Source organism: Mesocricetus auratus, unplaced genomic scaffold (genome assembly GCF_017639785.1).
Source record: "Mesocricetus auratus isolate SY011 unplaced genomic scaffold, BCM_Maur_2.0 Super-Scaffold_100691, whole genome shotgun sequence".
Lineage (NCBI taxonomy): Eukaryota > Metazoa > Chordata > Mammalia > Rodentia > Cricetidae > Mesocricetus > Mesocricetus auratus.
Genome location: NW_024429267.1, coordinates 47460999 through 47485537, shown reverse-complemented (window position 1 = coordinate 47485537; position 24539 = coordinate 47460999). Strand labels below are relative to the sequence as shown.

General features: G+C 43.1%; 1 protein-coding gene across 5 annotated transcripts in view; it reads right to left on the bottom strand.

Moving 5' to 3' along the window:
- Smarcc1 (SWI/SNF related, matrix associated, actin dependent regulator of chromatin subfamily c member 1) overlaps positions 1-20896 on the bottom strand; it is a 106579-nt gene extending 85683 nt beyond the window's left edge. For 2 of the 5 annotated variants that reach the window (XM_040740016.1, XM_040740012.1), the window contains exons 1-6: positions 20618-20896; positions 17736-17855; positions 13673-13758; positions 11832-11913; positions 6314-6406; positions 2125-2194 (exon numbers count right to left, since the gene is read on the bottom strand). In XM_040740016.1, the coding sequence (XP_040595950.1) occupies positions 2125-2194; positions 6314-6406; positions 11832-11913; positions 13673-13758; positions 17736-17855; positions 20618-20809 (643 nt within the window). In that variant the 5' untranslated portion in view covers positions 20810-20896. The remainder of the gene's footprint in view (positions 1-2124; positions 2195-6313; positions 6407-11831; positions 11914-13672; positions 13759-17735; positions 17856-20617) is intronic. The other 3 variants (XM_040740011.1, XM_040740014.1, XM_040740013.1) reach the window with 2 other exon arrangements.
- Between the last annotated feature and the right edge of the window lie 3643 nt (positions 20897-24539).

The window sequence follows — 24539 nt, the reverse complement described above, 5'->3', positions numbered from 1 at the left end:
TCAAACCTACCTCTGAAAGAACTTGGGGGAAGGGGCACCACAAAAGAACACTAATAAGCATAAACAAAATATAAAATAAAGCCTGGCACAAGGCTTTTATCCCAGTCCTCAGAAGGCAGTGGAAGGTGGATTGCTGAGTTCCAGGCCAGCCTGATCTACAGAGCTAGTTCCAAGACAGCCAGGGATACACAGAGAAACCCTGTCTTAAAACCACCATCATTCCACCCTATAATGCCCAAAAAGAAAAGCAAGATTGAAATACAAGTCCCAGGACATCTAGGCTATTTAAAGTGACCCTGTCTTATAATAAAGGACAGAAAACTAAACCTACAAAAAATTAAATAAAAATAAACCTACAGTATTAAGGAACAGAGAAGACAATCAATGAACTTAAAAATCAACTGTTTTTTAACAGATGTGCTCAAATACAAGATGAGAGAAGGTGATGACAGGTCACTTGAAATATTAATTAGAGGCAGTTAAAGGACAAAAGTAAAGAAATTTAAGGAAACAGCATTTGAGAGGTTGAGACAGTTTCAATTCAAAGCCAGTCTGAGTATGAGCTACATTGTGAGCTCCTAAAACAAACAAAACCCTCATCACTTTAATGTTAAGGAGTGGGTACTCAAGTGTGTCAGCTCAGGCAATCTATCTTTTGCCTCCATAACCCTATACACAGAAGAAAATCAATTCACGAAAGTTGTCCTGATACTCTTCCTCTACAACAGCTGGTGATGTAACTCAGTGGGTAATGAGTCACAATCCCAATACCACATAAAACTGGATGTAATACTGTCAGCATTCAGTAGGTGAAGGCGTGAAGGTCTCAAGTTTAAGGTCATTCTTGGCTACATGGAAACTTCAAGGCCAACCTGGGCTATATGGAATCCTGCCTCAATTTAGAGAGATATCAAACCATAAGTTTACCCAACTAGTTTGGTTTGGTTTTGCTTTTCAAGACAGAGCCTCTGTATAACAGCCCTAGGTGTCCGGGAACTCGATCTGTAAACCAGGTTGGCCTTGAACTCACAGAGATCCGCCTGCATCTGCCTCCCAAGTGCTGGGATTAAAGGCGTGCGCCACCACCGATGGGCTAGTATCTTCTTATTGGACTCTATGACAGTCAACAAGTAATCACCTGCTTCAGATATCCCTGCATTTGTATCAGGTCACAACATAGATCAACAGTTTATAAAGATAAAATGGCTGCTCAAATCACCAGATAAAAATTGCTACATTACATTAGGGTCTGGAGAGATGGCTCAGAGATTAAGAGCACTAGCTGCTCCTCCAGAGGTCCTGAGTTCAATTCCCATGGACTACATGGTGGCTAATAACCATTTATAATGAGATATGGTGCCCTGTTGGCGTGCAGGCATACATGCAAGCAGAACACTATACATAATAAACTGTGATGATATATTATTTATCATTTATTAACGCTTGCCTGGGGGTTCAGAAAGCAAAGTCAGCCACAAGCCACAGAAACCAGGCACACACACCTTTAATCCCAGGACTAAGAATAAGAGGTAGACAGATCTGTTAGTTTAAGGCCACACTGACTACACAAGATTGATCCAGTGCAAAGAAAAACAGCTCACACAAAGATGATCTCACCACCTGGTATCACATGTTTAATCCCAGGACTAGAGAAGTATAAAGGATAGGAGCAGGGTCTTCAGTTGGCTCAGTCTCAGGATTCTCAGCAGTTGGAGGCTTGATGAAGAGCTCATTCTTGGATCAGCCCTTTCAACCTCAGCTAGAGGTGAGAGCTAGTGGCCGGCTGCTTTGTTTTTCTGATATTCAGCTTGAAGCTTGAACCCCACTACATGTCTCTGGGTCTTTTATTTCCCATCCAACAATAAATAAATCTTAAAAACTGCTACATTTAAACAAATCTAACTGGCTAGAACATAGAATAGCACGGGTAAATATCACTTTCTAAAAGAATCTAGAGATATAATCAGACAAACACATGAGGGGCGGGGTCAAGTGATACATTAAACAAAACTAAGAACTCTGTTTTAATGACAGAGTATTTAGCCACTTTGTAGAAGAAGGCTATATTATTTACAAACAATACAATTTATGAGTTAAATAGCTCCTAACCAAAAGCTAACTTACCATCCTCTTGTGAGGAAGGACATGGATAAATATGGTGGGAAGCTTTTGACTTCTCATCAGTAAATGTCCCCTGCAAAGCAAACAAACAAGCAACATACAAATAAGGCCCGTGGTAAGCAAACTATTCGGTGCTAGATGCATACCTGAAATTCTTAAAATTAATTTCAAAGTCATCACAAAAAAGGATTGTGGGAATGCAGCAACATAAGGGTAACTGTAATATGTATTCACTTTGCAAAATTGTAGTTTTAGCTAGACCTCTGACATGAGAACTTGGGAAACAGTAAGCCAGAACTGAAGGTCATCCTCCAACACACTAAATTTGAAGCTAGTGTAGCTTCTTGTGACTGTCTTACTAAAACAAACAATAAAACAAAAAGCCTCAGGTTTCAAGTATGTAGCCTAGGATGGTCTCAAATTCTTCATCCTCTTGCCTAAGCCACCCAGCACGAATCATCATTAACTGACATGAATTTTGGCATGTAAACAGAGGCTACATCATTAACATGAATTAAGCACAGCACATTACAGATGCTGCTGTCATTTTACATCAATGTTGGAAAACTACTATAAAAATTAAGGTTAGCCGGGCGGTGGTGGTGCACACCTTTAATCCCAGCACTCGGGAGGCAGAGGCAGGCTGAGCTCTATGAGTTTGAGGCCGGGCTGGACCGACAGCCTCCAAAACAATACAGAGAAACCCTGTCTCGTGAAACCAAAAAAAAAAAAAAAAAAAATTAAGGTTAAACTATGTCTAGGTCACAGACTACTAAATATATAGAACATGAACTCAAGCTACTTTAAACGAACTGCTTATTCTTGAGACCATACAAACAAGGAAAAGTCATGTATTCAGATTTAAGAAGCAACTCAAGGCACCCTCTGCATTTCTCCTTTAACAATGATTACTTACTCATTACTATCCAACAAATATAATGCCATTTCATCTGCAGAAAACTAGAAATGTATCTAGGCGGTGGTGGCACACACCTTTAATACCAGAACTCAGGAAGCACAGGCTGATCTCTGTGAGTTCGAGGCCAGTCTGGTCTACAGAGCAAGTTCTGGAGAGTCAGAGCTGTTACACAGAGAAACCCTGTCTTGAAACACCAAAAAAAAAAAAAAAAAAAAAAAAGGAAGAGGAAGAGGAAGAGGAAGAGGAAGAGGAGGAAGGTAAGGGAAACTGAAAAGTAAAACCATGTACAACTGGCTACAATGGCTATCTGCCTCAAAAGGTAAGGCCTTCAAAACCACTGGACTACTGTATACTTCTTGAATAGCACCCCACCGGTGGGAAAGGAGTACACTATCCAATGAATGAGTCAACAGAGAATATTTAGAACCTTGCCCTGTGGAGTCTGTCACTGCTGCTTGGAACCTCAGCTCTCATTTCCTACTTAGATGACACAAGTTATTCTGTGCATGTCTTCTGTGAGGTGGAGTAAGAAATTTGTGTATTCATGCTTTGCCTGCATATATATATATATGCTATGTGTGTGCAGTGCCCTCAAAGGCCAAGAGAAGATCTCAGGCTGGATCCCTGAGAACTGAATAAAGAAGGTTGTTAACTGCCAAGTGAATGCTGGGAAGTAAACTAGAGCCTCTGGAGAAACAGTTCTCCTAACCTGAGCGATTTTCCAGCCTCATGAATTTTTTTTAAGATTTATTTATGTGTATGAATGTTTTGCCTGTATTTGTCTTTCCACCATGCGTGTCCAGTGCCCAAAGAAGTTAAGAAGAGAGCTGCAGATGCCCTGGGGTGAGAGGTGCAATAAGAAGACAGCTTCGGTCCCAGGCATCAGCCTGGGAATCCAGCATGGGACTGATCAAGACCCCCTGAATCTGGGTGTCAGTGAGGAGGCCTAGGGAATCTATTGAGCCTTGGGCAGCAGATCAGTACCCATCCCAAGTATACACACGGACTTTGGACTCCCATAGAACAATGTGAGGTGCACTCTCACCCTGAACTCTTGGGGAAGGGTCTAGGCCCTGCCCTATATGAAATGACAGATTATGGACACCCCCATGGAGGGCCTCACTCTCCCTGGGGGAATGAGGAGATAAGGGGGGGGCTGGGGGAGGGCACGGGAGGAGGGAAGGGAAAGGGAGAGGGACCTGGAACTGACTTGTGAAGCAACCTTGTTTCTTATCTAAATTTAAACTGGAAAATAAAAAAAAAAAAAAAGAAAAAAAAGAAAAAAAAAAAGAAAAGAGCTTCGGGGCTGGAGAGCTGGCTCAGAGGTTAAGAGCACTGACTGCTCTTCCAGGGGTCCTGAGTTCAATTCCCAGCAACCACATGGTGGCTCACAACCATCTACAGTTCAATCTGGTGCCCTCCTCTGGCATGTAGGCAGAACACTGTGTATGTGATAAATAAATCTTTAAAAAAGAAAAGAAAAGAAAGGAAGAGAGCTTCAGGTGTCCTGGGATGAGAGGTGCATATGGTTGTGAGCTACTGTGTGGCTACAGAGCACTAAATTTAGGTCCTTTGTAAGAACAAGTGCTCTTAACCGCTAAGCCATCTCTGCAGCCCTGAAAGAAGTAATAAATGATAGTTTTTCTCTTAAGAATTTTATGGAAGCAAGACTGATCTACAGAGTGACATTCAGGGCTGTTATACTGAGAAACCCTTCCTCAAAAAACAAAAACAAACCAACAAACAAAAAAAAAACAAGATGGAGGGAGGAAGGGAATTTTGATGGACTTGAAAGATGGCTCAGAGGATGAGAGTGCCCTCTGCTATTGCAAAGGACCTTGGTTCCCAGCCTGGATGAGCAATTCCAGGACATCTGAAGCCCTCTGACCTCAACAGGTACTCTCACATACATGCATAATAAATAAGCCTGGCACAGTGACAGAATGTGGCATACTCAAGACGCAAAGTAGGCAGACATCAGAGAGTTTAAGGCCAACCTGGTCTACACAGTGAGCTCCAAGCCAGCCAGAGCTACACAGTAAGAACCTGCCATAGACAAGACAGGATAGATTCAGTGACTCCTGAGGTCTATTCCTAGCAATTCTATGAAACCAGGACTGGAGCTGGATAAAACTCACTACAAGAGGCTAGTACACATGAAGCCCAGGTTTTCAACTCTAGCAACACTAGGGAGATTTTAGGAAATCAGCTAGAAATGCTACTATCTCTTTCAAGAATATCTTTGGAAAATAATCACTATGCCTTATTTAATAATAAATAAACTAGTCACAAAAAAACATTGCAAAATATGTAGGCATTACCTCCGGTAAAATTTGTAGAAATAATTCCTAATTTCAGCTTAAAAACAAGAATGAGCAGGTTACCTCATTCTGTTTTTGTTCTATTAACAAGCACATGACGTTAAGCTATACTTGACTATCACATAATAAACAGACACTCCAAAAGAGAAAAATTAACTGAAGTGTTGAAAGCAGTAGTGTTCGTTGTAGAAGTAAAATCCACGCCCATCCAACAGCGGGCTACACTATTCATACATTACATTGTATTATACTATTTCTGTCTTTGGAAACCATTTACATGTAAGGGAAAGATTACAAAATCTTTAATTATATAAGCTAATATAAACTATTTGATTTTATGGCATGTAAGGTATTTTACCAAAAGCTAAGACATACTTCAAATTTTTTGAAACAGAAAAACAGAAGCTATTTCATGAGGCTTTTGAACCAATCCCAGATCTCAGTAAACCATTCGTCCCAGAAATGTTTTACAAAAAATTATTGTGTGCCTACATATCCTATCACAGGATTCGGTTCGTTGAAAGCAGCAGTAGACAGTCTTGCTGTATATACAGCCTCGAGTGGTCTTGAACTCCCACACTAAAGCAGCCCCCAATATCTAGAGGTATGCACTGGTAAACTTGTACAAAAAGCTAGCCTGGAAACATGAATTTTTCCACTCATTTTACAAAGAGGACATACATAAATATATTTAATTTTATGTGTGTGTGGGGGGATTTTAAAGTATACCTCACTTCCTGCAATCAACAGTCTTGCTACCAACTCTTTCGTGAGCTTGTAAATTCTGAGTTAAAGAGTATATGGGCCACTTTAGCTATGTAAGTACACTTCTAAGACTACTACAACTCATCTCACAAACTATGAATATTCCTAAAGCAGACACATAAAAAGGCAAACTTTGGCATTCACTGAAAGTAATCTACCACTGCACCAGAGGGATCATGTTTATTACCTGATGCCGTTTGATGATATCCTTCAATTTATTAGCCAACTTCAAATCAATGTCTGGAATGAGGTAGATGTTGGGTCTAGTCAGACAATTGTTCTGAGAAAACAAACAGATAAGACTTTGAAATTCAAATGATTTTGAAATGGTATACAATGACTATTCATCAACCTTACATTTTTATTTTTTTTTTTGAATGCATGTGGAAATTGTTCACCATGGCATACATGTAGACAAGCATGAATACTGAGAACTCAAGTCATCCGTCTTGGCAGCAAGTGCATTTATCCACTGAAGCACTGAAGGTCCCTGATTACTCATCTTAAAGGGGAAGCTGACATTCAAACCTTCAATTCTTAAGATAAGACATCTTTGCTTCGGTTTTTGGTTCTTTAAGACAGGATTTCTCTGTGTAGCCCTGTCTGTCATGGAACTCAGAGATCTACTTGCCTCTGCCTCCCATGTGTTGAGATTATAGGCATGTACCACCATTGTAGCCCTGTCTGTCATGGAACTCAGAGATCTACTTGCCTCTGCCTCCCATGTGTTGAGATTATAGGCATGTACCACCATGTCCAGTTTGGAAGGCATCTTTTGATACACAACATAACAGTCCTATCTCAATGAAACCTAGATGGTTTAGTGGGACATTCGAAAATCACAATCACTTGAAATGAAATTACTGCTAAAAATACAGCAAGGGGAGAGGCACTAGGCATTCAATTCCAGCACTCAGGAGGAAGAAGGCTGATCTCTGTGTGTTCATGACTGGTCTGGTCTGGTCTGGTCTGGTGTACTCAGTGAGTTCCAAGATAGCCAGAGCTACTTGTTGAGACCGTCTCAAACCCGACCACCACAATAAACAAATAAATAAAGGCCAGGGGAGAAGACTGAGTGAGTAAAGTTCTGTGTAAGCATAAGGAGTTGATTTTGAATGCTAGCACCACCACAGAAGCTGGGAGTGGTGGCACACATCTGTGGACCCAGATGATATCTCTGAAGCACAACTGACAAGCTACCATCCTACTGAGCTTCCTGGCCAGGCACTAGCCAAAAGGCCTCATGTCTAGGTTCAGTGAGAGATCCTTTATCAAAAAGGTGAGATGAGAAGATGTCTCATGGCTAACAGCACCAGCTGTTCTCCCAGAGAACTCTAACTCAACTGCTAGCACCCACATGGCAGCTCACTTCAGCTACAGGGAAAGCCATGCCCTCTCCTGACCTCTGTAGGTGCTGCACACACACAGTACATAATCACATATGCAGGCAAAACACTCAAATACATAAAACAAAAACAGACTCTTTTTTTTTTTTTTTTTTTTTTGGTTTTTTCGAGACAGGGTTTCTCTGTATTGTTTTGGAGACTGTCCTGGAACTAGCTCTGTAGACCAGGCTGGCCTGGAACTCAGAGATCCGCCTGCCTCTGCCTCCCGAGTGCTGGGATTAAAGGCGTGGGCCACCAACGCCCGGCTAAACAGACTCTTTTCAAAGGAGGTGAGGGCCACTGTAGCGAGATGGCTCAGCAACTGAAACGGCTTACACCGCAAGCTGTCAACCTGAGAGTTCAATCTCCAACACACACAAAGGTGAAGAGAAAACTCACCACTACAAACATGCCCATGACTATATAGACATAAAAATCAATTTCTCAGCCAGGAGATGGTGGTGAATGCCTTTAACCCCAGCACTTGGGAAGCAGAGGAAGTCAGATCTATGTGGGTTCAAAGAGGCCAGCCTGGTCTACAGAGAGAGTTTCAGGACAGTCAGAGATTATCAAAGGGAGGAAAAAATTAATTTCTCACCAGGTAGTGGTGAGACAGAGGCAAGCAAGATTTCTGTGAGTTTTGAGGCCAGCCTGGTGTCTTAAGAGTTCCAGGACAGCAAACACTACACAGAAAAAAACAAAAACCTTTTTTAAAAATCATTTTTAGGGCTGGAGAGATGGCTCAGAGGTTAAGAGCACTGACTGCTCTTCCAGAGGTCCTGAGTTCAATTCCCAGCAACCACATGGTGGCTCACAACCATCTACAATTCAATCTGGTGCCCTCTTCTGGAAAAAAACACTGTATGTGTAATAAATAAATAAATCTTTAAAAAAAAAATAAAAATAAAAATAAATCATTTTATGTGCATTGGTGTGAGGGTATCAGATCCCCAAGAACTGTAGTTACAGACAGCTGTGAGCTGTCATGTGGGTACTGGGAATTTAACCTGGATCTTCTGGAAGAACAAGCAGTCAGTGCTCTTAATCCTGGAGCTATCTCTCCAGCCCAGAAAAACCTTAACTTAAAAAAAGAACCAAACCAAAACCAAACTAACAGCAACAACAAAAATCCGTGGGGTGAAATGCTCGCCTATCCCCTCAGTCCTGGCTTCCATCCTCAGAACCATGGTCTTATTATAAAACCATGGAACAAATCAAAAGGTGAGTCCATAAAGACAACATTATGATCAAAGAGCCTAAACAAAAGGGCAGGATAGGGTACCTCTTCATCTAGGCACTCAGGAGACAGGGGAAGCTGGATCTCTTATGATCTAGGCCAACTTGGGCTCCACTATGAGAAAAGTGGTTTGAATAAATGAAGTAAACAGAAATATCACACGTTCTTTCAGTGAAAATTGCTGGAGGCCACTGAGAATATACAGCATATGACAACTGATAGTCCTAAGGTGACCCACTCGATGAGCAATGTCTGAAGGAAGAATCTCCCAAGCAAGGCTTACCCGACACTGCCTGCCTGTCTCAAGTTCTCATGTGCCACTGCATTTCTTCCCTAATAACAACTATTTGACCCACTGCCTGTTGTGTTTATCTCCTACATATAGTCCATTTACTGGGCATACATATAGCTGTGGATGGTCAGGAAGATTATTTCTGCTTAAGCCGTACAATTCTGAAAAATAGAAATAATACTAGGAACAAAGAAACCTGTCTTGAAAAATAAAAACCAAGCCAGGCGATTATGGTTCACGCCTTTTATCCCAGCACTCAGGAGGCAGAGGCAGGTGGATCTCAGTGAGTTCGAGGCCAGCTTGGTCTTCAAACAGAGTTCCAGGACAGTCTCCAAAACCTACAGAGAAACCCTGTCTCGAAAAACCAAAATACAAAACAGTAACAACAACAAAAAAAAGAAATAATATTAGGATATTTTTCATAGCTCAGCCTGATGTAGGAAAAGAGTAATATTCTCAGTTACAAAGACAGGAGCATTTTACACATTTATCTGATTTTGGTATTTTGTTTGTTTTTGTTTTGTTTTTTTAATGTATGAGTGCTTTGTCTGCATGTATGCCTACAGGCCAGAAGAGGGCACCAGATTTCATTATGGATTCTACCACGTGCTTGCTTGCTGGGAACTGAACTCAGGACCTCCAGAAGAGCAGCCAGTGCTCTAAATCTCTGAGCCATCTCTCCATCCCACCATTACCTGATTTTGACCTTAAAACAAATTCAAAGCTGACAGCTGTCCCTGAAAATGAACTGCACAAGGACACACAGGTCAGGCATGAAACAACTTTAGTGCCAGTTTTTAGCTTACAAAAAGCCTGGCAGGCTGGGCGTTGGTGGTACACACCTTTAATCCAAGCACTCGGGAGGCAGAGGCAGGCAGATCTCTGTGAGATCGAGATAATACAGAGAAATCCAGTCTCGAAAAACCAAAATAAAATTTAAAAAGCCTGGAAATAGCATGAAAGACACAACTGCCTATACAAAAGCCTCTCACCAATTGACTTTCTGCACCTATTCCTAACCACACTTTGTTTTGTTTTGTTTTTGAGACAGGGTTTCTCTGTGTACTATGGAGCCTGTAACCTCACTTTTATGATTCAAGTTAACTGTTCACTGCTTAGGTGCTGATTTTTTTTTTTTTTTTTTTTTTTTTGGTTTTTCGAGACAGGGTTTCTCTGTGGCTTTGGAGGCTGTTAGGTGCTGAATTTCAATGTCACTCTCTATGATGTCTCCCAGGGTATGTACAGATAGATGGTGCCTCCCACCTACACGACACAACCAAACATTACCATGGTTACTCATTTCCAATCTATCATTGTGACGTTCTAAGCCTGAGAGAAAACTTGATTCCTTCTGTATCAGAATGGCTCTGTTTCTTACTGTTTATTCAAGAAATGCTATGTGACCCTGAAAATGTAATTGACATATTGTCCAGTTTGTTCTGTGAGGAGTGTTTAAGTGTGAATGTGCAAATATATGAATCAGTGAATAAATGGGTGAGTGAATGAGTAAATGATGGAAGAGAGAGACGTAGCTCAATGTCAAGTAGACAAGTAACTGTATAGAAATTTTTCAAGATGAAGTAAGAGAGAAGGTTACCATCAGAAGGCACGTGTTTCAGCCTGGGTGGTAGTGGCACGTGCCTTTAATCCCAACACTTGGGAGACAAGAAGTCTGTGAGTTCAAGGCAAGTCTGGTTTACAAAGTGAGTTCCAGGACAGGCTCCAAAGCTACACACAGAAACCTTGTATGTGTTTCTTTCTTATTCCCTCAGAAAGAAAGTTTAGTTCATGCCACATTAGTGGGGTTTTTGTTGTTTTTTTGCATGCATGTATGCATGCCCTTGGCTGCTGGAAGCTGGCCCTCTAGATAGTGATAAACAGTGTCAGAGACTAGTTGGATATGGTGGTGTATGCCTTCAATCCATCAATTGGCAGGCAGAAAAAAGAATCTCTGTGAGTTCAAGGCCAGCATGGCATACATAATGAGTTCCAGGACAGCCAGGACTAAAACAAGAGACCCTGTCTTGCAAATAAGGAAATAAAATGTTTTGGGTTCTCTGTGAGTTTGAGACCAGCCTGGTCTACAAGAGCTAGTTCCAGGACAGCCTCTAAAGGCATAAAGAAACCCTGTCTCGAAAAACCAAAAAAAAAAAAAAAAAAAGTTTTGGGGCAAGTTATCCCAACACTTAGGAGGTAGAAGCAGGTGGATCTTTGTGACTTCTAGGCCAGCCTTGTCTATAGTCCAAGTTCCCCAGTCTCCAAAAACAACAACAAAAAAATTAAGAGACTGACAGTCTTTAAATGATCAAATCAATTACAGTTCCAATTCCAACACACATTAAAAACAATAAAATTATGTATTTCAGAAAATTCCTTCCCTTTTTATTTTGGCAATCTTGGAACTGAAGTATATTAAAGAAAATAAACCTTCAAGATGGATGGTGGTGGCACATGCCTGTAATCCTAGCACTTGAGAGGTAGAGGTAAGTGACTCTCTGAGATCAAGGCCAGCCTGCTCTACAGAGGGAGTGCCAGGGCAACCAAGGCCACACAGAGAAACCCTGTCTGTCTGTCTGTCTGTCTGTCTGTCTGTCTGTCTGTCTGTCTGGGGGGGATATGATGGATGATCATCATCAAGCAGAGCCATGACTCATGACCAAATTTAGGCATGAATGCTACTGAGCTGGGCCTAAAGAAGCCCTTTCTAAAACATGACAAAAGGGGAAGGACAAAGGAAAGGGGAAAAGGAGATGGGGGAGGGGAAGGGACAAGACCTAATTCTACAACTCACCTGTACCAATGTTTTTTCAATGTTCATGAACATTTCAACATTGCGGTCCATTCGGGATGGGTTCTGAAGATCAAATCTCCGCCTATGGAAGGAAAAAAAAGCCTTTACTAAGTCCATCTTACACACAAGGAGAAACTCCATTTTAGAACTGAATTCAAATGAATTAGAAAGGCTTGGAAAGTAGGCTAACACTATATAAAGTATGTGAAGACAGTATTACAAAAATGCGTGCTATCAATACCATCATAATAGACATTTTGGGATTTTTTTAACTTTATTTTGTGTGCATTGGTGTGAAGATGTCAGATCTCCTGGAACTGGAGTTACAGACAACTGTGAGTTGCCATGTGGGTGCTGGGAATTGAAGCCGGGTCCTCTGGCAGAGTTGCCGGTGCTCTTAACCACTGAGCCATCACTCCAGCCCCCAACATTTTGGGGTGTTAAGATGGCTCAATGAGTACAGGCACCTGATATACAGAAAGTACGACACACACAAGTGGGTGGCACAGCACATGTGGAAGTCAGAGAAAATCGTTCATGAACTCTGCAAATGAAGACAAAAGTTCTGACAAGCTCTCAGCCCTGGCTGAGCACCCACACCAAGTGGCTCACAAGTGCCTGGAGCATCAGCTCCATAGGATCCAGTGCCTTCCTCAGACCTCCATGGGCACCTACACACATGCACACCCACTGACAATACATACTTAACAAAAAAACCTTCATTTCACATCACTAAGTCATGCTAAATTATATTCTAAACATGTACCAGCAAATTCCAAAACATGGTCATATATGCACTTGAGCACTTGAAAAGTAAATGCGGGAGGCAACAATGCAAGTCCTCCTGGATAACATTCCTTCCTTACCACATCAGTCAGTTACCCTAAAAGGAGATGCATGAAAAGGATTCTATAGTCAGTCTTTACAAGACAAAACACAAAACTCACTGAGATTGGGTGAGTGGGGAGATCAAAAAAATCAGTAAGGAACTTCTATAATAACCATAAACTATGAAGCTTTAAAAGTCATCACCAGAGCCAGGCGTTGGTGGCACATTCCTTTAATCCCAGCACTCAGGAGGCAGAGGCAGGAGGATCTCTGTGAGTTTGAGGCCAACCTGGTCTACAGAGCAAGTTCCACAACAGCCTCCAAAACAATACAGAGAAACCCCTGTCTCGAAAAACCAAAAAAAAAAAAAAAAAAAAAAAAAAAGCCATCACCAGGGCTGGAGAGATGGCTCAGCAGTAGGGAGCACTGGCTGCTCTTTCACAAGTTCTGAGTTCAATTCCAAGCAACCACATGTTGGCTCACAACCATGAGATCTGGTGCCCTCTTCTGGTCTTCAGGCATACATGCAGGCAGAGCACTATACACAATAAACTTTAGCAGGGCAGTACAGGCCTTTAATCCCAGCACTCGGGATACAGAGGCAGGTGGATCTCTATGTGTAACTAGGGATATACCAAAGGAGCACATTCATAGCATGAACAAGCCCCTCAATTCAATTCCCAGTACCACAAAATTAAATATATTATTTACCTAATAAAAAAGTTATAATTTTTCTTGAGTGTAACAAGAAAAATGAAAGGAGACACTTTGCTTGTTTTGTCTGAGGTTAGGTTAGAGACTCAGAGATCTGTCTACCTCTGTCCCAAGTGCTAGGCTGAAAAGTATAGACCACCACACCTAGCTGACTATGCGCTTCAGAAAAAGACTTGAAACTGATTTAAAACACAGGCCTTACCTTACCATTAACAGTAATATTCCTACAGAACTCTCTACATACAGAGAATATGGTTTCACATCATCAAAACATGCGAAGAAATTTTTAAAAAACTTACCACCCCTGTTCATTTTTGTACTTGTAAGCAGCCCCAAGAATATGACACAAGGTGCCTCCAGCTTTGAAATCCATAAAGCATTTTGCCTAAAAATGACAAACAACACAAGAAAAATAAAGGTTCCGATGAGACCATTCATGTTATACTTGAAACTTAACTTAGGGACTCCTATAAGCTAAAATAAATGCTCTTACTGGTGAATACACTTCCAGGCCTCCTTTTTAACTCAGGTTCTCAGGTACCGTGGCTAACTGTAACCTCACTATAGCCCAGGCAACCCAACTTACCCCAGCCTCCTCAGTAGCCCAATTACATGCTTCAACTACCAGGTCTGACTCCCAGAACTTTTTACTTCTTCTTGAGTGTCTTTCAAGACAAGGTTTCTCTGTGTAGCCATGGCTGTGCTGGTACTTACTCATTCCTACTCATTCTGTGGCCCAGTGTGGCCTCAAACTCAGAGATCTCTGTCACAAGTACCTGGATTAAAGTGGTGCACCTCCAGCACCTCGCTACTTTTATTTTTTAAAGCAGGGTCTCATGTAGCCCGTACTGTTCTCAAATGACCAATGTAGCTGAGATTGAATTTAAACTTTAACCTTCCTTCCTCCATCTCATAGTTACTGAATCCAGAGGAATGAGCCACCACATTGAGCTAAACAAGATCTTTTCCCCCTGAGTTTTAAAATTACATTTACTTGGCTAGAGAGGTGGCTCACCACTTACTATTTTTACAGAGGATCAAACAAAATTACCAACATCCACATGGTGGCTCACAACTATCTATAACTCCAATCTAGAAGATCAAGGCTCTTCTGACTTCTACAAGCCCTGCAGGTCAGCAAGCACAAAAACCTACACTCAGATACACCCATATACACAAAATTAAAAATAATTTTTTAAATCTTTAAAAGTAAATAAATAGTTGGCAATGGTGGCACCTGGCAAACACCTTTAATCCCAGCACACAGGAGCAGAGGTAGGGGAATTATTAGGGGGCCAGCATGGTTCACAGAAAAACCCTACCTGGGGAGGGGGAGCTACAACAAAAAATGTATTTGCTTTGTTAAGTCTTTCTACATTCTACTTTCTTCTACAGTATTACAAACCAGAACCATCTCTTTAATTTGAGAAAATGCTGCATTCTACATCTGGTCCTACTGGCACTAAGCCATGAATTATTTTTAATTATAGCTTATGACTAAAAATATTCTCCAATCCCTTAACCCTTTTAGTAAATAATGGTTTGGTTCCCATGTTTAAAGTCCCTTGTAATGTCATTTTGGATGATGATACTTACATGGTCATAATTAGGAATAACAAAAGAATGTGAAGCGTATTTAAAAAATAAATACCTTCCTGAGACAGTGTCTTACTAAGTAGCCTTGGCTGTCCTGGAACTCACTGTTGTAGAACAGGCTGGCCTTGAATTCAGAGATCCACCAGCCTCTGCCTCCCAAGTGCTAGGATTAAAAGTGTGCATCTCTAACTAGACTTTAAAAAACAAAACAAAAAACTTTAGAATAATCAGAGCTAGATTAAAGACCCTGATTAAAAAAAAAAAAAGGGCTGGAGAGATGGCTCAGAGGTTAAGAGCACTGACTGCTCTTCCAGGGGTCCTGAGTTCAATTCCCAGCAACCACATGGTGGCTCACAACCATCTGCAATTCAATCTGATGTCCTCTTCTGGCATGTAGGCAGAACACTGTATATGTAATAAATAAATCTTTAAAAAAAAAAAAGAAATCAAAGTACTTTATGTCACTCTAAATGATATGACATTTGGTAAACTACACTTTTATCACTGTATAATTTAGATTTATTTCATATATAGATGTTATGCCTACATGTATGTAAGTGTACCATACACGTATCCATACACAGAAACATACACAAACATATAAATAATAATTAAAAATGAAGTTTTTTAAAAAACAAATCAGCTGGAAATGGGTAACACAGAATTTTAATTCCAGTACTAGAATGACAGAGGCAGGATTTGAATTCAAGGCCAGCCTGGTCTATCCAATGAGTTCCAAGACAGGCTAGAATATACAGACGTCTTATCTCCAAAAATCAAAAGAATTAACTTATTAAATTTCCATTTATGGGCTGGAGAAATGGTTCAGCCACTAAAGGCTAGACACACAACCAAAAAAATTTCCAAAATAAAAATAAAGAAAATAGGAACTGTTTTTATAGTGGGGCGATGGTGGCCCACGCCTTTAATCCCAGCACTCGGGGAGGCAGAGGCAGGCGGATCTTTGTGAGTTTGAGGCCAGCCTGGTCTACAAGAGCAAGTTCTAGGACAGGCTCCAAAGCCACAGAGAAACCCTGTCTTGAAAAAAACAAAACAAACAAAAAAAATTTCCGTTTATTAGCCAGAATCGATGGTGCACACCTTTAATCTTAGCACTCAGGAGGCAGAGGCAGGTTAATCTGAGTTTAGGGACATTATGGTGTACATAGTGAGTTCCAGAAAAGCCAAGGTTATGTAGAGAGACCCTGTCTGAAAACACAAAAACAAAACAAGAAAATGTGTATACATCTATTTTGCGTATGGGTAGGGTGTGCAAGTGCCACAGCACAAATATGTGCGTAAGAAGACAATGGGAAGGAGTCTGTTTTTCCTTCCACCACGTAGCTTCCAGAGACAGAACTTGAGACTGTCAAGCATGGTGCTGAGTGCTTTTATCTGCTCAGCCGCCTCACTGTGCCTTGATATCATTTTAAGATTATAAAACTTCAGTTAGTCAAACAAGACTGTTACAGAACTTGCCCAGTATGCACAAAGCTGTAGGCTGGAAAAGCACAATGAAAAAAAGGTCTTATTTCCACACAAGCATGCTTTTACTCTGGCTCTCCATTACAGGACCTCAAGTAGCTGATTGCTGAGGACAGGCAGCCGAGTAACTATTTTCTTTTCTTGTACATATACTCGTTGGTTTTGTGTGAAAGACAGGGTGGCATGTCAAGGTACTTGTTATCAATACTGGTGACCTGAGTTTGGTCCCTGTGACCCACATGGGGGACGAACCAACTCCTGGAAGAAGCTCTGACCTTTACATGTATGCTGCGGCAGGCACATGCCCACACACCCACACCCACACACAGTCACGCGCTAAGTAAATAAATTTAATTTTTTCTTTGTTTTTTGAGACAGGATTTCTTTCTCTAGGTAGCCTTGGCTGTCCTGGGACTCATTCTGTAGATCAGACTGACACTGTAGGTCAGTGATCTGTCTCTGCCTACTGAGTACTTCAATTAAAGACATGCACCACCACTGTCCAACTATTTAAAATTTTTGTTTAAAAAAAAAAAGCAGAACAACACACAGCTAGAGAGATTAAGAGCACTGCCTGCTCTTCCAGAGGACTCCAGTTCAATTCCTTGGCAACTCACAACTGTCTGCAACTCCAGTTCCAAGGGATCTGACACCATCACACCAATGCACATACATTAAAAACAAAACAAAACAAATACAAAAGAACTCTTGCCACAAGATTCTAACAGGTAAGTATCATTATGGACAACGCAGCAGAAACTATGGCATCCCTAACACAGAAATATTAGATCTTTATGATTGTTGCAGAGTCTGAAACACATTAAAAGACACAGCAGGCAAGAATTCTACCACCAAGCTGAGAAGACTAGCACATGCCTATAATCCCATCTCATGGAAGTGAAGGCAAAAGGATTAGGAGTTCACAGCTAGCCTCTAATTCACAGGCAGTTCCAGGTCAATCCCAGACTATGTGAGAGCCTGTCTCAAAATCAAACTAAATACTTCTCTGTACAGTTGTGTCCCCCCCACACTCATTGCAATAGCAAGGGAAATCAGACATAGGTTCACAATTCAAAGTACAGAAACTGAGCCGGGCAGTGGTAGTACACACGTTTAATCCCAGCGCTCGGGAGGCAGAGGCAGGCAAATCTCTGTGAGTTCAGGCCAGCCTGATCTACAGAGTGAGTTCCAGAACAGCCAGGGCTACACAGAGAAACCATGTCTGGGGGGAGGGGAGTACAGAAGCTGAAGATCCTATGTCACATGTACTCATGTACTTACAGGGAGTTTGGTGAAAGCCGGGTTGGTGACATGCTTCCCAAAGGCATCTTCTTGGAACTGAAGAAGCTGTACCACCAGTCCAGCCAGTGCTTTATTGGTAGGAGCATCTGCATGAACATACTGCAAGAAAAAGACAGGAACTGAAGCCTGCTATAGCTGACGCTGGGGAGAAAGCCACCTCACTTCCTACTACCTGTTAAATAACAGCACTGCACCCAGTTTTAGGTGTGTGAAGCACATTCTCCACTGCACAGAATCATAAAAACCACACGTGTGCATATATTCTTAATTTATTCCCTTTTCTCGAGACAGGGTTTGTGTAGCATTGGCTGTCCTAGAACTCTCAAAGATCTGCCTGCCTCTACCTTCAGAGTGCTAGGATTAAAGGTGTGCACCACCATAGTCAGGCCTACAAGTGCATACTTAAAAGCAGATACTGTATGCCGAAGAGATGGCTCAGCAGTTAAGATAGGTGCTCTTATCAGCATCTGCATGGCAGCTCAGAAATGTCTAAGTCCAGTCTCCTGGCCTGAGGATACCAGAGATGCACATGGTACACATACATACATGCACGAAAAGCACCCATAAATACCCACACAAAAAACACAAGCCAATGGTAGAGACAGTTTCATGACTAGGAAAGCATAATTAATGAATTAAGTGCAAAACCTTTGATAGGGCTGGAGACCAGAGTATCTAGGTTTGATTCCCAGCACACACATGGTAGCTCAGGACCACTGTCAACTCCACTTCCAGATGATCCAAATGACCCTTCTGGGTTATATGGCGCCAGGCACACTTTGGTACACAGACAAGTATGCAGGCAAAATAGTAACACATACAAACTAAAACTAAACTTACAAATGTTTTATCTGAGCCCACTTATTGTGGCTCGTCCTCATAATCCCACAACTATAAAAATGGAAGAAGGATCAGGAAAGAGCTGAAGACCATCACAGGCCACAAAGGAAGGTCTGGGGCTTCTGAGCTACAGTGATTTTGGGTCTTTCGTTTTTCTAAAGTCTTATGTAGGCCAAGCTGGCCTCAAAAGAAGAGACCTCCAGCGTCTCATTTGTCTCCTATTAACGCTTGAGATTTACATTTCTGTCTGGTGCTAGTGATGGCTCAGCAGGTAAGAATGCCTGCTGCTCTTGCAAAGGACCAGAGCCAAGGTCCCAGCACCTGCATGTAGCTTACAAAATTGCATTTACATCCAGTTCCGAGGAATTAGATGCCCTCTTCTGGCTTCTGTGGGCACACACACATACAATGAAATAAACAATTAGATTTATATGTCCTAAATACACTGTTAAATAGAAATGCTTAGTGAATCCAGCATGATGGCTCACGCCTATTCTAGTGCTCAGGAGACAGGCAGGAAGATCTCTGGAATTTAGTGAGTTCCAGGACTGCCAGAGCTACATAGTGAGACCCTGAAGAGGGGAGGAGGAGGAGGAGAGAATGTTTAAACAAGTCAACACTTTCTGACTTTAAAGCCTTAGAGACAGGGTTACTTCTGAAAACACCCAAGATTCCTGTCAAATAACAACAGTTCACCAAGCTGCAGACCCCAAGCCAGGGACTAGTTGGTCATCTTTCACTTTTTTTAGACAGGTTCTTATGTTGGAGCCCAGGCTTGCCTTGAGCTTTGAACTCCCTATGCGACAGGAAGACCTTGAACTTCTCTTCATGCTTGTACCTCTCAAAGGGTTGCAGATGTCAGCCACCATGACTGGTGGCTCAAATGAGGTGCTGGGGTTCAAATCTTAGACCTAACCCATGCTAAGGGAAAACACTACAAAACGATTTAAATCCCGAGGCCTTGCTTAACCTTTCATTCATTCAACAAACATTTATTCAACAACTATTAAGGATGAAGTCAGCTCTGATCTATAACAAATCTCAAACCCCTCCTCGGGCCTCAATGGGGTAAACACTACTCAATTTGAGAGGAGTAGAGCAAGTGTTTTGGAGTCATTCTTCAACAATATACATAGTGGGGAATTTTACTCTATCGGTGAGGTGAATACACCCAGGTAAAGAAAGGCACTCATCACCAAGCCTGACCACCTAAGTTCGATATTCCTAACACCAGTTGGTGTTAAAAAAGAATCAATTCGCTTAAGTTGACATCCACACAGGCATGGGATGCACCCCCTCCAAAATAAATAGATGTAATTTAAAAAAACAGTAATTGGTTAGTTCACAACTTTGTAAAACAACTGACTCCGTAGAATGTGCATTCGAAAGTAGGAGAAACAAAAACACATTACAAAGAAAACATGATATCAACAGTTCTCGATAAAAGACGTTAACTCTGTACTCATATCTTTACACATCACAAAAAGTACAATAAAGTAAAAACCCATCACTTTTAATAGTCCGATATCAATCCTATTGCAGAGTTTAAGCCTACATTAACTCGCAAGACAATAAACTCAGGTCCCTTAGGGAAGCCACACCGGGTAGCAAAGCCCTTAGTTACGGAGCCACTTAGAAACTGGCCTCGAAACAAAACTTCAAGCTACTTTTACTACACTGGGCTCAGTCTCTAACGCTCTTTGTTCACACACCTAAGACTAACAAAAGACAAGGGACACACGCCCTTCGGCTCAGCCCAGCTCCACCTGCTTCTGCACCGAACAGCAAGCAAGCTGGGGCTTCCCACGCGAGTGCGTGGGCCCGGGAGAGCCAGCCGCGAAGGCCCATCCCGCCGCGTGCCTAGAGCCGCCCGCGGGGGCGTGGCGAGAGGCGAGCCAGCCTTTGTTGTCCCTCGTGGCGCGCGGGGGGGGGGAGGGGTGGCCCGAGGCTCGCGAGGCCCGCGGCCACCACCAGCTCCTGTCGCGTGGTTCCTCGGTCCCCACGGGCGCGCGCGAACCCACCTTCTTGTAGTGCTTGCCCAGCCAGACTCGCACCGAATCCAGCTGGGACACCGTATCCGGGCTTTCCCAAAACTTGCTGGCCGGCCCGCCGTCCTTCCTCCGGTACACGGCCAGGCCCGAGGCCGCCGCCGCACCCCCTGCACCCACGGCGCCTGCTGCCGCTCCCGGACCGCCGCCCGCTGTCGCGGCCATGGTCACCGTCCGTCGTCTCCACCGCCCGGCCTGGCCCTCGCGGCGTTTCCCGTTCGCACCCGCGCGCGCGCGCGCAGAGACCACCACCTCCTCCTAGCCCCGCCCAGCCAACCCCCTTCCGGCGTCGGGGCCCGGCCCCGCCCCTTCTAGGCACAGGAGCGGTAACGGACTGGCGCTAAGAGCAGGCGTGCGCCTGCGCAGCACGCTGGTAGCCCCTACAACTAGAGGCGCTGCCCGCCTCTTCCTCCCGCCTCTCAGGACTCAGTCCCAGTAGCTTCTCTTCGCGGCCCCTGCTTCTGACCCTCCCCGGCTTCCTGCGTCTGATCGTTAGGCGGTCAACAAGCTCAAGGAGATTCTGTGACTGCTCGAGAAAGCCATCTCGGGTGTGCGGTGCGAGCCTAGGGGCCCACCCTGAGCGCCAGTGTGCAGTCCCCGCCTGCCCGCAGCCCTACGACACCCGGAGGCGGCGTCAGCCTTGGGAAGCTTCATTCAAGCCCCAGTTTGCTCGGAGCTTCGGCTGCGCACACCAGGGAGCTCTCATTAATGTCTCTGGAACCGCATCAGCTGGTTTCTGCCTCCAGCTACTACTGCGACCTCGAGATTATCTTCCATTTTGAGACTCGAGGCGTTCTCAAATTCAAGAAAATATTCCAGAAAACCGGTCCCTGGCTGAAAACCCAATCACACCCACCCGACGGTTTCTTTGTAGTTCTCTCCACAACCTGGTATTTTTATTCACAGGTAGATATTACTCGGCGTTGGGAAACAGGACTACACAGGTTCAGTAAATATCTTATGGACGAATGCTCTACATGAAGGCTGAAAGTTTGAAATACTAAAGTGTGCCTGGCTGTATTGGAAAAGTGAACATCATACCATATGATCCTGGAGCTCTAAGTGAGCAAGTCTGATGAGTTTTTCGGCCTTTTAAAAATGAATACAGGTGGGCCGGGCGTTGGTGGCGCACGCCTTTAATCCCAGCACTTGGGAGGCAGAGGCAGGCGGATCTCTGTGAGTTCGAGGCCAGCCTGGTCTACAAGAGCTAGTTCCAGGACAGCCTCCAAAGCCACAGAGAAACCCTGTCTCGAAAAACCAAAAAAAAAAAAAAAAAAAATGAGTACAGGTAGCCGCTGGGCGATGGTGGCACTCGCTTTGAATGCCAGAGGCACCTAGGTGGATCTCTTGAGTTCGAGGCCAGAAAAACAAAACAAACGTAAATACGTACATATATATGTACACGCAGACAGGAAAAAGTGAATAAAATGTGACTAGTAAGGACGGATAACTCGAGACAGCTGAAAGAGGCACTGAGTGTAAGAAAGGGTACCCGGCGAAAGACTAAGGTGCGCAGTTAGAACTAAGAAGGCTGACTTTACCTAAAGGACTGGGAAGCAAACTTTAACTGAGGAGGGACGTGATGAGGTGTATGCACCAGGATGCACCAGGAAGAAAGCGATCCCATGAGTGTGGAGGGTAGTTTGGGGAAATGTAGGTTCTGAGCTCATGGTGGTGGCCCATGCCAATGATCACAGCGCTGATGATGCCAGGTAAACGGGGAGGATTGCTACGAGTTCATGGACAATTGGGAAACAGGAAATAGCATGTCTGGAGCTATGGATTTGGCTCAGCTGTGGCAAGCCTGGCAACCTGAATTGGAATCCCAGAACCCACATGACCATGGAAGGGGAGAATCTCCAAAAGTTACCCCCTGGCCTGCACTGTGCTGTGGCACACATATACCTCTAATCTTCTTTAAAACGGAATGGGGCAGAGTGAGGCTGTGGTGGCTCCCAGCATTAATCCCAGCACTCAGGAGGTAGGACAAGATTCAAAGTCAGGCCAGTCAACATAGTGACTTCCAGAACTACATACAGAGACCCTTGTCTCAAAACAAAACCAAAAAAATGAAGCAGTGGTTAATGCCAAGCCTGACAGCCTGACTTCAGTCCTAGAACCCAAGCAATCGAAGGAAAGAACAAACCACCTTGCTTGTCCTCTGATCTCCACAGACAGCTGATGGTGACATGCTTGTCATGCACAGTCACACCCACACAATACACAAAGTAAATAAATTTAAAAGTTCTTTCCAAAAGAACTCAGGAAGGCAGAGATTCCAGGACAACACAGAGAAACCCAGTCTCAAAGAAAAGAAAGAATCCTTATCTCAAAAATAAATAAATAGACCAGGCAGTGGTGGCCCACACCTTTAATCCCAGCACTTGGGAGGCAGAGGCAGGCAGATCTCTGTGAGTTCAAGGCCAGCCTGGTCTACAGAGTGAGTTCCAGGACAGCTGGGGCTCTCACACAGAGAAATCCTGTCTCGAAAACCAAAAAAGAAAAAAAAATGGATTATGCCAATTAAGAACTTAAACTCTGGCCAGGAGGCAGAGTCAGGAGGATCTCTGTGAGTTCCAGGCCAGCCTCCAAAACAATACAGAGAAACCCTGTCTCAAAAAAAAAGGAACTTAAACTCTGGAACTAGTAGTAGCTATGTTTTGAGAAGCACTACATTGTACCACAATTTGTACTAATCACACCTTTTTTAAAAAAAATAGTTTTTCAAGACAGAGTTTCTTTGTGTAGCTCTCTCTGGCTGTCCTGGAACTCTCTGTAGACCAGGTTGACCTAAAACTCAGAAATCATGAACAAAATGGAAAAGCAATATAACTAATGCCAGGGAGTAGAGTCTGGTATTTTATGTGTGTAAGTGTTTTGATATCCCATCTATGTCTGTACACATGTGTGCCTAGTGCCACAAAGGTTAAAAGAAGGTATCCCCTGGACTGGAGTTACAGATGATTGTGAGCTGCCCTGTGGGTACTGGGAATCAAACCCAGGTCCTCTGCAAGAACAAGAGCCCTTAACTGCTAAGCCATTATCTCCAGCCTAGGGTTTCTGGGCACGTGCGTGCATGCGTGTTTAAACCCAGAAATTATACCCTGAAGTAAGCTCTCAAAAAAAAAAAAAAAAAACCAGCAGTTAAGAGCACTGACTGCTCTTCCAGAAAGTTCAGTTCCCAGCAACCATGGCTCACAACCATTTATCAAAATTTGGTGCCCTCTTCTGGTCTGCAGGCATACTTGCATGCAGAACCCTATACATAATGTCAATATAGGCTCCAAAGCTACATAGAGAAACCCTGTCTGGAAAAAAAAAGAGAAAAAGAAATAATTAAAGCTTGGAGGGATAGTGCAAAACGATGGCTCAGTGGTTGCTGCTGCCAGATCTGATGAGTCTCTAGGACCCATAGGGTGGAAGGATAGACTCCCACAAGTAGTCTTCTACAAGAGTGTTACGGCACACATGTCAGCATTCATAGAGGATTGTGACCATGTACACACCCACATACAAATGTAATAAAACACCTATTTTCTTAAACTTGGCTATGCTGCCTATAAACCCAGCAGTAGAGAGGCAGGAGGATGAGGAGTTCAAGACCAACCTAGGGTTCATAGCTAGTTTAAGGCCAGCCTAGGCTACATGAAACCCCAGAGAAAGGTTCCAAGGTGCCTAGTTGAACGTAATGTTATATTGCCCACAGATCTCCAGAGAAACCAGAAATGTTAGTCACAGAGGATTATCATTCCAATGGGAAAGATGTAAAACTTATTCTTCCATAAAGAAAACTGGTAGGCAGGTAGTGGTTGCACATACATTTAAAACCAGCACTCAGGAGGTAGAAGCAGATGGACCTCTGTGAGTTCTAGGCCAACCTGGTCTACAGAATGAG